The 14,743-nt window shown below is 44.0% G+C and overlaps 1 protein-coding gene across 1 annotated transcript; it reads right to left on the bottom strand.

Annotated features, from left to right (window-relative positions):
• Nucleotides 1-1,158: 1,158 nt before the first annotated feature.
• Nucleotides 1,159-7,700, bottom strand: gjb3 (gap junction protein beta 3). Its single transcript, XM_031829047.1, has 2 exons — nt 6,768-7,700; nt 1,159-4,823 (listed from the first exon to the last, which is right to left on the bottom strand). The coding sequence occupies exon 2, from the start codon at nt 4,742-4,744 to the stop codon at nt 3,908-3,910; it is 837 nt and encodes a 278-aa protein (XP_031684907.1). The 5' UTR covers nt 4,745-4,823; nt 6,768-7,700; the 3' UTR covers nt 1,159-3,907.
• Between the last annotated feature and the right edge of the window lie 7,043 nt (nt 7,701-14,743).

Below are 14,743 nucleotides of genomic sequence, written 5' to 3'. Positions count from 1 at the left end.
CCTCTGTCAACAAATTGTATATAACAAAGTATTGAGATGAACTTTTGTTATTGATCAAATACTTATTTTCCACCATAATTTGCAAATAAATTAATTTAAAATCCTACAATGTGATTTTCTGGATTTTTTTTCTCTCATTTTGTCTGTCATAGTTGAAGTGTACCTATGATGAAAATTACAGGCCTCATCTTTTTAAGTGGGAGAACTTGCACAATTGGTGGCTGACTAAATACTTTTTTGCCCCACTGTATATAATAATTCATTCATGGCACTCCAAAACCAATCAAAGGCAGTACCATTGAGATACTTGTAAACCATAGGACGTACTGTACAGGAATCGAATCGGAGTCTTCTATGGACTAAGGGCTGGATTTAATCTGTATCACTGAAGTTCAGTGTTACAGCGTGATAGAAATGTAAAGGCAATGTTCCCATGTTAGCGGAGACTGCATTCACAGTAAACGCATATGTCTGCTCAGTCGAAAATTTAGATCACACAATCTGTAACGCTTAAGCGATACTGATTGAATGGAACCCTAACCGTCATCTCAGTGGTGTGAGGTAATGGCTGAGTCATGTTCTGAGAGGTTGGGATTTTGCACTTAATGTAAAGCAAGTGATACAGAACAAACAGGCAGTGTTTGTCTTCCACACCTAGTAGTAAGCGACAGAGAACCTGACGGAGAAGCTGGACCTGCTATACTGAGATTCCTTTAGCTTGCTTACACTTCAGAGTCCCAGAGAAACATTCAAATAAAATGTTGTCCTTACCTGGTTGATATGTATGAGCCAACAATAACTTGGACATAAACATCAGAGAAATTCTGACTTCTAAATGAAAATTTACCCTAAAGCAATGGTATGCCAAAAACCAAGACTGTGTTGGGAACATCTATTCACTCTCTGTGCATGTGTGTTCATTAATGAATGAAACATCCTGTATAAACAGGACTTCATTGCCCTGTGCTGCTGGCTTGGTCCTGTATGTCACATGGGGCTGTTTTAAGGTCCTGATTAGATATGTTCTGATCTAGTCACTCAGGCTAAGTCAGACAGAAATGGGGCCAAATATCGAATATTACTGAATACCGAGTTACCTGAAGAGTAACTTTCCAGATAAAGTGAAACAGGAACAGGAATGAAGTCCACTACTGTAATATGAATGATACCAAAGTAAAATAAATGTTCATATTTTATTTATAAAAAATAATGCACAAAACAGAAGTTTGATGCTGATTGTGAAGGTTCTGTTCCTGACAATGTGAGGCTATCAGGTGTCCACACCATTGTTCACTGAGAAACACTGTTTTATCCACTTTTCTCTGTAGTCAGATTTTGTGCTCCAGCTTTCCAAGATGCCAACATTTACTTGCATACGTGGACTTGATAAATTAAACAGCAGCATTCCTTGTCTCTCATTTGAATCAACATAGGCCTTGGATGAGGAACATTTGTGTACAAACATGTACAAACAAAGACAATCTGTGGCATTACAACATAAATATGAGAGGAACCATGCAGATGTAGTCTTGTAATAGAGTAAAACCATTTAAAAAGTGATTCAATGGTAGAGGAGCTTCTATTAGAATGCATGCTTTAAATAAAACTAAATAAATGATTAATTATGTTGGTGCACCATCACCAAGTAGTGGTAAGCCACTGTCCAGTTTAGACTAATCTTGAGCATTTCACCCTTTGCCCTCCCACCTGTTCCCTCAAATATTTTTTGGCACAGAGCAAATTTCATGTCTGCTGAGTGCAAACTTGACCGTTTTGTGAAAATTCTGTGCAACTTCCAGCGTGTGTTTAATGTGAACGCTGAGGCTGTACCCACTTTAAATTACAGGTTCAGACGGTGGTCAAGAAGGCTACTGTGGCTATTTGATCATAATGTAGGCCTACCAGAGTGGCCTACCATCAAAAACAATGGAGAAAGTGCGTCTCATAACATTTTAACATTGAAATAGCTGTTCTATCATTCACCCTACAGTAGCAGCCAATGTGTGATGTTCAATGTAGCCCTACATTCCATGAGACTTAAAAGAAAACATGCAGGGCTTGACATTACCTTGTCCTTCAGACAATGAGGTGACTGTTACAAAAGGTTATTGTATTGTTTGATGTAAGAAACCACTTTACAAAATAACATGCAGTATTATTCCCATAACATTATTTCAGAGAATCAGAAAAATGATGTTACCCTCTGCTGCCTATTGGCTACTTAGCTTAGTCAAACCTGTCTCAAAATACAACACTGCCCCTTTAAGACAACAAAAAAAAGCTCATACTCCACTCGTATTTTCAAAGAAATGTACACGTTTTGTGCTCTTGTATGAAGCAATCACTCCCCCATTGCTGACTACAAATGATTTATAACTGGGCTAATAACTCACTAACTAGCAAAGGATATGAACAAAATGTGCACATGTGGCTACAAGCAGCTCTCGCTTTGATAAATAAAAAAGCGCATCTACTCACGACCGCTCATGCTGTAAACACAGTCAAGTTCAAAGCGAATGGCACAGATCCATACATGGCAATGATCAATTTGCATTTATAAACTGGGTGGTTTGAGCTCTGAATGCTGACTGGCTGAAAGCTGTGGTTTATAATAGCAATAAGGCACTTCGGGGGTTTGTGGTATATGGCAAATATATCACGGCTAAGGACTGTGTCCAGGCAGTCCGCATTGCGTCGTGCCTAAGAACAGCCCTTCTTATGCACGATGTATATTGGCCATACACCACACCGCAGGCCTAATTTCATAAATAGGCCTACTGCAGCTCTGATTGGTTATGCCACACCGGTCTGTGTAGAGTACCTGGAGTACCTCTCCTGTCCTATTCGGTGTCCTGTGTGAATCTAAGTGTGCGTTCTCTAATTCTCTCTTTCTCTCTCTCGGAGGACCTGAGCCCTAGGACCATGCCCCAGGACTACCTGACATGATGACTCCTTGCTGTCCCCAGTCCACCTGGCCGTGCTGCTGCTCCAGTTTCAACTGTTCTGCCTTATTATTATTCGACCATGCTGGTAATTTATGAACATTTGAACATCTTGGCCATGTTCTGTTATAATCTCCACCCAGCACAGCCAGAAGAGGACTGGCCACCCCACATATGCTCTCTCTAATTCTCTCTTTCTTTCTCTCTCTCGAAGGACCTGAGCCCTAGGACCATGCCCCAGGACTACCTGACATGATGACTCCTTGCTGTCCCCAGTCCACCTGGCCGTGCTGCTGCTCCAGTTTCAACTGTTCTGCCTTATTATTATACGACCATGCTGGTCATTTATGAACATTTCAACATCTTGGCCATGTTCTGTTATAATCTCCACCCGGCACAGCCAGAAGAGGACTGGCCACCCCACATAGCCTGGTTCCTCTCAAGGTTTCTTCCTAGGTTTTGGCCTTTCTAGGGAGTTTTTCCTAGCCACCGTGCTTCTACACCTGCATTGCTTGCTGTTTGGGGTTTTAGGCTGGGTTTCTGTACAGCACTTTGAGATATCAGCTGATGTACGAAGGGCTATATAAATAAATTTGATTTGATTTGAGTACGGTCTGAGTCATGCGTGTCAATACAATCCTACTCCGATGCGTTTTACCTACAAAAAATGTATTGCATAGTGACAGTAGTTTTGCATGCTAACTCTTAAATAGTTCATTTTGTTTCGCTATGTTGCATTGAAAGGGAAACGTTGATAGTAAAGGGAAATGGGTTGGAAGGGTTGGTTATTCAGTCTGGCAGTAAGAGTTTAGTTGTATAAAATGGAATGTGGCTCACGACAGGCTTGCAGTAGGGCAGTAGAGACAGAAAAGTCTGTCTCTCATACAGGCTTGACCAATAAGGTGAGGCCTGGCTCCATAGGCCTTCATGTTTGGTTCAGTCTTGGGATAGAGTGGACATCCACTCTAGGACAGGTTAGGGGCAGAAGCATGCATATGAGCCGGTAAGGTGGCTTGTAGGTGGCCTGGAACCTGGGGATTTAAGGATTGTTTCTCCAGCCGAGACATAGGTAGAGTGCTGCAGTCGCTGCAGGAATTCTCCTTGTTGTAAAGTTCATGCAAGGCCAAGGTGCGCTCTCTTCTCTTCATCTTTTGTGCTTTGCGAGCGATGCCCTTGGAGACGAGGTAGATGATCTCACAGACGTTGAGCACGATGCAGAGGGCCGAGGCGCCCACCATGAAGTAGGTGAAGACCTTCTTCTCTGTGGGGTGGCCGATGTAGCAGTCCACCTGATTGGGGCAGGGGCTGACCTCACACTTGACCAGCCTGGGCAGGTAGAAGCTGTCATAGATTTTGTGGAGGATGTAGAGGAAGGAGATCTCGATGCCTGTCTTGACGAAGAGGCTGAGCAGGTAGGTCCACCAGAGGCCGCCGTGCTTTTTGCCTGTGTTCTCGTACAGCTTGGCCTTGTTGCCATGCTTGGCGTGGTACTTGCGCTCACGTTCCTCGCGATACGCCACATGCATCACCACCATCAAGGAGGGGCAGGTGACGAAGATGAGCTGCAGGGCCCACAGGCGGATGTGGGAGATGGGGAAGTAGTGGTCGTAGCAGACGTTAGCACAGCCGGGCTGCTTGGTGTTGCAGTCAAAGTCCTTCTGCTCATCGCCCCACACGCGTTCTGCCGCCACCACGTACACCATTACCCTGAACACAAACACCACAGAGAGCCAGATACGGCCGAACGCAGTGGAGTACTTATTCACCCCACTCAGGAGGGCTTGGAAGGTTTTCCAATCCATGATTGGGGCTGGATGTTGACAGCCCACCTTTTTAGAATGAGCTTTCTTTAGTTTGATTACTATGGATTACTGGAGCAACCTGAGTAGATAAAAGAGACGATGGGGGAGAGAGGCATCAATATATGGTATGGTATGAATTAATTTCACAAACACTTAAAGATTGTTGGGTGTAGGGCTATTACTTTGATGTGCCTTTTATAGAAACCAGAAGTATAATCTCTATTTTTTGAGAAATTAACTTGAATGCACTGGCATTTTGTTTCCCCTTTTCAATAGATTTGTCATGAGTATATTTCCACATATCCCACATGTTGACATGCATATAAAGTGAACTTTGTCAACAAAGATCACCTTTTATCCTTGTAATATTTACCTGAGAAGGTTTACACAACCAAAAGGTTTACACACAGGTACAGTGCATTCGGAAAGTATTCAGACCTTTTGAATTCTTCCACATTTTGTTACGTTACAGCCGTATTCTAAAATGGATTAAACCAATCCCCCCCCCTCAATCTACACACAATACCCCATAATGACAAAGCAAAAACAGGTTTTTAGAAATGTTTGCACATTTATAAAAAATAAAATAATAATATCACATTTAGATAAGTATTCAGACCCTTTACTCAGTACTTTGTTGAAGCACCTCTGACGCACCTCTGCACACCCGTATTTGGGGAGTTTCTCCCATTCTTCTCTGCAGATCTTCTCAAGTTCTGTCAGGTTGGATGGGGCTATTTTCAGGTCTTTCCAGAGATGTTCGATCGGGTTCAAGTCCGGGCTCTGGCTGGCCCACTCAAGGACATTGAGACTTGTCCTGAAGTCACTCCTGCGTTGTCTTGGCTGTGTGCTTTGGGACGTTGTCCTGTTGGAAGGTGAACCTTCACCCCAGTCTGAGATCCTGAGCACTCTGGAGCAGGTTTTCATCAAGGATCTCTCTGTACTTTGCTCCATTCATCTTTCCCTTGATCCTGAATAGTCTCCCAGTCCCTGCCGCTGAAAAACTGCCACCACCATGCTTCACTGTAGGGATGGTGCCAGGTTTCTTCCAGGCATGATGCTTGGCATTCAGGCCAAAGAGTTCAATCTTGGTTTCATCAGACCAGAGAATCTTGTTGCTCATGGTCTGAGAGTCTTTCGGTGACTTTATGTAGAAATGAGTAAAAATAAAGAAAACCCCTGGAATGAGTAGGTGTGTCCAAACTTTTGACTGGTACCGTTTGTAAATCAGGTATTTATTTGTAATACATTTGCAAACATTTCTAAAAACCTGTTTTGTCATTATGGGGTATTTCATGTAATACATTTTAGAATAAGGCTGTAACATAACAAAATGTGGAAAAAGTCAAGGTGTCTGAATACTTTCCGAATGCATTGTAAATGTGGCAATTGATCAATTCGAATTTTGGGGGGGAAATTACAATTGAGCAAGGTGGGAATGCAAATGAAGGCATATGCTGCTATAGTAGGTATTGGTTTAACTTGATTTACCACACACCGACCTAGCTATAACAGTTGGGATGTCTGTGATATTGGATAAGTATGATTTTCCTAATAAATCAGATGTTTACTGTTTGGCTGTACAGGGAAGGACATCAGTGCCCATCATCTTTCTCTATTTTTTTCTCTGTTCCCCTCATTGCTCATGCCTGCTGTTACATGTTGGTATAAAGCCAATGTGAACTGTTCCAACATTATCCCCAAAAAAGGAATGGATACAGTTCAACGTACAGGCACCATGGATTTTCATCAAACTAGCTTTTACTCATAACCTCTTCTATTGCGCATTTTCAGGTGGCTGTATAAACTTTTATGATACGTTGGTACAATGTACGGTAAATCTCCGAATTTTGTCAAACAACCTCAATTGAATAGGTGACGCATGTTAAAACGTAGGCTACAATTCAACATCAACGCAATAAAACAATACAAATGCCTACACCCCATGCTCCACTCATTCACACACCAAAAGTAAGTAACAGATTACATTTTTTTTTAAATAGATAGCCTACATTTCACTTACTTAACAAATGTTAATCCGTTGTTTGTGCTTTTGTTCATAAATCACTTCTTTTTTTTCTGTAGATTTATCTTGGATTAATTCGTTTTACGCAGAGGTTTAGCCCGCTCAACAGGTAGAACGTCGTTGTCTTGAGTAAATGGGTCTTTGGAGTATGCCTGTGGGTGGGGGAAAACATTCTTGTAGCTTTAGGATTTACAGATTTTTTTCGCTGGAATACACAACTCTTCGCTCTTTTATGATCGGTCTGATGCATCCACTAATCACACTAGTTCGATAGATATCTGCCTCCTGACAGTCCAGACTGCACTTTTACAATGATAAAAAAATTGTGAACTTGTCCTTCACATGGCATATTATATGTAAAATACAATAAAAACACATCTGGTTTGGCTAATTATTAAACTATTCCCTTACTAGCACAAAAGCAAATAGACCCATTTTATATAGTTTACTGTGTCCATCAATTAGAGCTCAGATATTATGGTTAATGTCAGGTGATTCTTAGTGACAACAATGGATTAGCCTAATAATGTGTTGATGAAAGAACTACAATATTGCATACTCAAACCAATTTTTTTTTAAATGACTAACACAATAAATAGTTTCAATGCACAGTCCTTTCTTCCAGTTAAAACGTGTTCCAGAAGGCCTCCAGCCCTCCACTACAGTAAGAGACCACCACACCCAGAGGTGAATAACAGTTGTTGTTCTTCTGCTGTTCCTCACACCCGATTGGTGGAAAGTATCAAAGGTTTACCTGGTGCAAGGTAGCTCTCTATTGTGGGATGAAGAGGTGGGGCATGGCAGGGACACTCTCAAATCATCAAGGGAATTAATCCTTTCAGCTTTTTCCACAAAGGCAAAACAATTACTTATCATGTTATCTGTTACTTACGGTATCTTCTGCCTGTGTGAAGCAGGATGGGAAAACGGACACCACTTGAAGCTGGGATGTCACTCCTTCCATTTCATTCGCTCTTCCGACAGTCCATCAACTCCTGGCTGAACCCTACATCACAGCCACTAACAACGCATATGCCTGGAATCATTACATCATAACGCAGCATAAATCTGTAGCACATTCAGATATCGATTTACAGACATGTTCTCTAACACTAAATATACAAATACATATTTTACAGTGATAAGGAAGGTGAAATCTTATAGTTAGTCATTTTATAAATTGATTATACTTTATTTAGAAAAAAATCTATATTTATATTCATACAGTTTTGTTAAATAGGAAATACAGTGCATTCGGAAAGTATTCAGCTCCCTTCCCTTTTTCCAAATGTAGTTATGTTACATCCTTATTGTAAAATGTATTCAATACACATTTTTAATAATCAATTTACAACAATACCCCATAATGACAAAGCGAAAACAGGTTAAGAAATGTTTGCAAATTTATTACAAATAAAAAAACAGAAATACCTTATTTACATAAGTATTCAGACCCTTTGCTATTAGACTTGAAATTGAGCTCAGGTGCATCCTGTTTCCATTGACCATCCTTGAGATGTTTCTACAACTTGGAGTCCACCGGTGGTAAATTCAATTGATTGGACATGATTTGGAAAGGCACACACCTGTCTATATAAGGTCCCATAGTTGACAGTTCATGTCAGATCAAAAACCATGTCATGAGGTCAAAGGAATTGTCCGTAGAGCTCCGAGACAGGATTGTGTCGAAGCACAGATCTGGGAAGCATTGAAGGTCCCCAAGAACACAGTGGCCTCCATCATTCTTAAATAGAAGAAGTTGGGAACCACCAAAACTCTCCCTAGAGCTGGCCGCCCGACCAAACTGAGAAATCGGGGGGAGCTTCAGAGTTCCTCTGTGTAGATGGGAGAACCTTCCAGAAGGTCAACCATCTCTGCAGCACTCCACCAATCAGGCCTTTATGGTAGAGTGGCCAGACGGAAGCCAAACAGCATAGGCAGGGGTCCACCGGCCTGAGGAGGGAAACATGAGAGTGAGGAGGGTGAGATCCGGTAGTTGACAGGTAGTTATATCCGATAGGTCACCTCATTGACCCTCCGGAGGACCTTGAAGGCCCCACAAATCGGAGGCTCAACTTCCGGCAGGGGAGAGGGAGTGGAAGATTCCTGGTGGAGAGCCAGATGAGATCACCAGAATGGAACACGGGAGCCTCACTGCGGTGGCGGTCCGCCTGATCCTTCTGACAACGGACGGCACGCTGGAGCCTCCCGTGGGCGATGTTCCACACGGCTGATATTCCAGGACACACTGGAAGGGAGTAAGCCCGCTGTAGGAGTGACGTTGAGTTGAGCCTATTCCACCCAGGGAAGGAACCGGGCCACTCCCCCTGCCGTTCCTGGCAGTGACTCCTTATGAACCTACACCGCTCCTGGTTGGTCCTCTCCACCTGCCCGTTACACTGAGGCCAGTACCCAGATGTGAGGCTGACCATGGCCTCCAGCTTCTCCATGAAGGCTTTCCAGACCCGTGACTTGAATTGGGGACCACGGTCGGAAACTAAACTCAGTAAAAAAAGAAACGTCCTCTGTCAACTGCGTTTATTTTCAGCAAACTTTTCAGCAAACTGTGTAAATATTTGTATGAACATAACAAGATTCAAACATCTGAGACATAACCTGAACAAGTTCCATATACATGTGACTAACAGAAATGGAATAATGTGTCCCTAAACAAAGGGGAGGGGTCAAAATCAAAAGTAACAGTCAGTATCTGGTGTGGCCACCAGCTGCATTAAGTACTGCAGTGCATCTCCTCCTCATGGACTGCACCAGACTTGCTGTGAGATGTTACCCCACTCTTCCACCAAGGCACCTGCAAGTTCCCGGACATTTCTGGGGGGAATGGCCCTAGCCCTCACTATCTGAGCCAACAGGTCCCAGATGTGCTTAATGGGATTGAGAACCGGGCTCTTCGCTGACCATGGCAGAACACTGACATTCGTGTCTTGCAGGAAATCACGCACAGAACGAGCAGTATGGCTAGTGGCATTGTCATGCTGGAGGGTCATGTCAGGATGAGCCTGCAGGAAGGGTACCACATGAGGGAGGAGGATGTCTTCCCTGCAATGCCAAAAAGCTCAGTCCGATGATGCTGTGACACACCGCCCCAGACCATGAAAGACCCTCCACCTCCAAATCGATCCCACTCCAGAGTAACACTCATTCCTTCGACGATAAACGCGAATCCGACCATCACCCCTGGTGAGACAAAACTGCGACTCGTCAGTGAAGAGGACTTTTTGCCAGTCCTGTCTGGGCCAGAGACGGTGGGTTTTTGCACATAGGCAACGTTGTTGCCAGTGATGTCTGGTGAGGACCTGCCTTACGACAGGCCTACATGCCCTCAAGCCAGCCTCCCTCAGCCTATTGAGGACAGTCTGAGCACTGATGGAGGGATTGTGTGTTCCTGTTGTAACTCGGGCAGTTGTTGTTGCCATCCTGTACCTGTCCCATAGGTGTGATGTTCAGATGTACCGATCCTGTGCAGGTGTTGTTTCACGTGGACTGCCACTGCGAGGACGATCAGCTGTCCATCCTGTCTCCCTGTAGCGCTGTCTTAGGCATCTCACAGTACGAGCATTGCAATTTATTGCCCTGGCCACATCTGCAGTCCTCCTGCCTCCTTGCAGCATGCCTAAGGCACGTTCACGCAGATGAGCAGGGACCCTGGGCATCTTTCTTTTGGTGTTTTTCAGAGTCTGTAGAAAGGCCTCTTTAGTGTCCTAGGTTTTCATAACTGTGACTTAATTGCCTACCGTCTGTAAACTGTTATTGTCTTAACGACCTTTCCACAGGTCCATGTTCATTAATTGTTTATGGTTCATTGAACAAGCAATTATAAACAGTGTTTAAACCCTTTGCAGTGAAGATCTGTGAAGTTATTTGGATTTGTACAAATTGTCTTTGAAAGACAGGGTTTGACATTGAGTACATACAGAACATAAGTAGACATAGTTGGTGACGTCCTGCGCCAAGGTGGGCCACCAGTATTTATCTGAGAGGGATTGGATGGTGCGGGTGATACCTGGGTGTTCAGTGGCGAGGGATGTGTGTGCCCAGGTCAACAGCTGATCTCTCATCCCCATGGGGACGTACATCCACTCTGGAGGGCAGATGGCAGGAGCGGGTTCCCTCTCCAGAGCCTGGATGATGTCCACATTTACATCCCAAAACATGAGGCCAACGATACAGGAGGACCGCTTGATGGGCTGGAGGACACTCACAGGACCCTCCACTGACGTGGAACTACAGGGTGCAGGAAAGAAGGTCTTCCGGGATCCTGGTCCCCAGGCGGAGATTCTCATCTTTGACCAAGAGACCTTGAGTTTATGGAGTTCGAGCCATGGGAGGCCAAGGGTGACTTTGTGTGCGAGTATGGTGATGAAGAAGGGAAGGCTTTCCTGGTGCTTGGGTCCCACGTGAGGGTGAGTGGTGCTGTGACCTGAGTAATTGTGCCGGATCCCAATGGTCGCATATCCAGGGCTTGGACAGGAAAAGAAGAGGAGAGAGCGTATGAGGTTAACTTCAGGGAGGAGGCAAGGGCCTGGTTGATAAAGTTCCCTGCGTCACCGGAGTCCACTAGAGCTGTAGAGACAACACCTGAGGGACAGCCCGCCAGTGAAATGGGAACCAGAAAGGGTTTGGTGTTAACGATAATGGAAGACTCACACCTACACAGCTCTGCTCTTGTGGAACCTGGGTTAGGACGCACCGGATACCACTGAAGCTGGTGCCTCTTCTGGTTGCAATAGGGATAGAGCCCCAGCTGTCTCCGGCAATGCCGCTCTGCCGCGGAGAGGTGTGTGGGCCCCTACCTCCATGGGTTCAGGCTCTGCATCAGTACAGCCAAAGCAGGGAGGTAAGTGGCGAGGTGGACACCAACGCTCCGAAGAAGGTTATCCAGACGGATGGCCATCGCGATGAGAGCATCCAAGGATATGTTGTCATCTCGACATGCCAACTCTGTTTGGAGCTCTTCGTGCAGTCCACTGCAGAATAGAGTGCGGAGCACCGGCTCATTCCATCCTCTGGAGGCTGCCACAGTCCGAAAGGTGAGGGAGTACTCCGCAGTGGTCTGGGCACCCTGCTGGAGTTGGAAAAGTTGCTCACCTCCCCTCTCTGAAGGATGGTCAAAGACCGCCCTGAACCTCTCATAGGAGAGCTCCTCCTCTCCTCTCTCCCAGATGGCATTAGCCCACTCCAATGCCAATCTGGTCAGCAAGGAAATGACCGTGGCAACCTTGGCCCTCTTGGTGGTGGGGGCTCCCATCTGATAGGCAAAATAGAGGGAGCACTGGAGTAGGAAGCCACAGCATTTCAATGGAGTGCCATCAATCTTCTCCGGAAGGGACAGTTGGGCATCGCTGACCTAGGTGGACGGCTGGGTAGGCTGGGGGACTGGCTCACTGTGACGACCCATTGTAGGAGGCCCTCCGTCAGAGGTATGGAGAACCTCGCTGGTGGTGTCAAGGCTGTGGAGAACACGGAGGACCTCCTTCATGGTTGTACCCAGTAGAGCCAGCTGGGCGTGGTGTTGCTGCAGTCGATGACACTGTTCTTCGTCCGTCTGGAAGATGGTGAAATCATCTGCTGCTTCCCGTATTTTTGAGGCAGTATTCTGTAACGAAGACACAGGAAGCAGGTGCAGATGATGAGTTTAATAATAACAAGTATGGCAAGTTACAAAACAAGAGAAGTGTCTGGACATGAAAAACAGAACCAGTACTGCCTGATGACTGAGGGTGGTGAGGGCTATATGAAGGGAGAGTAATCAGGGTGGTGATGAATTCCGGATGTGCTTAACGATGAGGAGCAGGTTTGTGCAATGATGGTTGCCAGGAAGGGTGATTAGTAGACCAGCGAGGGAGCAGGAGTAGGCGTGACGATTGTGGGAGCACCTCCTCTAAGTGTATGAATTAGGCTGTTTGAGAAGGTTTGAATCCTACGCAACCTTCCTACACATACTGTAGTAGGTCAAAGCTGTGTGCTGGAAAACCTTGGTAGAGCATGGGTGAAGAAGGCATTGTGGTGCTCATGTGAATTTCCTTTATTTTTCGGCTTCAGACAACTTCACTTAAAACGTAGTTTTTTGTTTTTAGTTAGATAATAGACAACTAAGAAAGAGAGTTCAAAATCTCCATGCCAATAACAGCTAGTTTTCAGTTTTCCCCTTCCCACTTCCAGACAGTCCAAGCAATATTCTTGCTTGAGAAATGTCTCTTTGCTAAGAAGCTATATTTGTTTCTTTTTTAATCATTTTAATTGAAAATCACAGTAAGGTACTTCATTGTGACCCAGAAATGATTTGATATTGGGATAAAAACGTCTGCATTGGACCTTTAAGTTACCTGCATTTTCGTTGGGTTTCTTTCCCCTCAATTCATTGAACAAACATTATTTAGACTTTTGTTTGTTGCATTGACATGGTTGCTTCAGAAAGCGATAGTTGAGAAGTATCATCTGTCCTATGTGGTCTCTTTATTCCCTTCCCTTATTCTTATTATTCATGGGCATTGAGAGGCCAGGGGTGGCTTACTATGGAAAATGGAGATCAATCCAAATCCAAATCTCCAAGAAAATGGGATGTGGCTAATCTCTTTGATACCACAACCACTTTTATGAGAAGACTTCAGAGACTAGCTTTCATATAGAGTGTTCACAATAACTTTTACTGTATTGCTGTGCTGATGTTCGTAGGACAAAGTGTCTCAGTATCTTTTCAGGTGGCCATAAGAGCATCTTTGTTGGGATAATATTTGTGGGCAACCACAATCATTGCCATTGGTGAATGGAAAAGAACATCTGTCTGCTTGTGCTAAAGCCCAATCCATGTCAGAACATGTTAGCTCTGTTTGGAGATTTGCTTCTATTCAACGCTATCATGTTACTGTACAGTTGAAGTTTACATACATCTTAGCCAAATACATTTAAACTCAGTTTTTCACAATTCCTGACATTTAATCAGAGTAAAAATTCCCTTTCTTAGGACAGTTAGGATCACCACTTTATTTTAAGAATGTGAAATGTCAGAATAATAGTAGAGAGAATGATTTATTTCAGCTTTTATTTCATTCATCACATTCCCAGTGGGTCAGAAGTTTACATACACTCAATTATTATTTGATAGTATTGCCTTTAAATTGTTTAACTTGGGTCAAACGTTTTGTGTAGCCTTCCACAAGCTTCCCACAATAAGTTGGGTGAATTTGGTGACTCCTCTGTTTACATGGAAATTAGAGATCATAAAAGGGATGATATGTGTAGTAAAGGTGAACACAGGGCTGTGAAGTGTAATCGAACAAGTTAGTCTCACTTTGTATTCCAGAAAGGGGAACATACAATGAAGTGTATGTTTTTGTGTTCTGTAAAAATTAACTCTGTAATAATCAACCAGGAATCAAGGTTGGACCTGGTCTGTTGACATGTTATTTCTCTCTATTCAGCCTCAGGACTTGTGGGTCTTTCACTGTGTAGACAAAGAAAATAACACACGTTGGCAGCAGGTAGACTGTACAGGATTCTCTTTTAGTTCTGCCCTAACTCCTCATTTTCCCTGTTAACACTTGCCCCTGCTGTTTTCACTGTCTAATAGAGCGGTGTACTGACAGACACAGAACATTGTAGTTGTTTTCCTGTTCTCTCGGCGTGTGGAGACATGGTGTGCATTCTGCCAGGTGCACCCAGCAAACTGCCTGGACCAGTTCTCGAACTAAAGTGCATAAAATACAGGAAGTGTTGCCAAGGCAGATGTCTTATACACTGAACAAAAATATAAACGCAACATGCAACAATCAATCAATTTAAATACATTCACTAGGCTCTAATCTATGGATTTCACATAACTGGGAATATAGATATACATCTGACCTTGTATTCCTTTTTTTGTACTCCCTGACGAAGGCCATGCAGCCGAAAAGCGTTGGTTTAAAAAAAACGTTGTTTCTATTTAACATGCCATACTAATAAAGCCATTT

This window comes from Oncorhynchus kisutch, linkage group LG7 (genome assembly GCF_002021735.2).
Source record: "Oncorhynchus kisutch isolate 150728-3 linkage group LG7, Okis_V2, whole genome shotgun sequence".
Lineage (NCBI taxonomy): Eukaryota > Metazoa > Chordata > Actinopteri > Salmoniformes > Salmonidae > Oncorhynchus > Oncorhynchus kisutch.
Note: the sequence above shows the minus strand (reverse complement) of the source record. Positions and strands in the feature narration are given on the sequence as shown.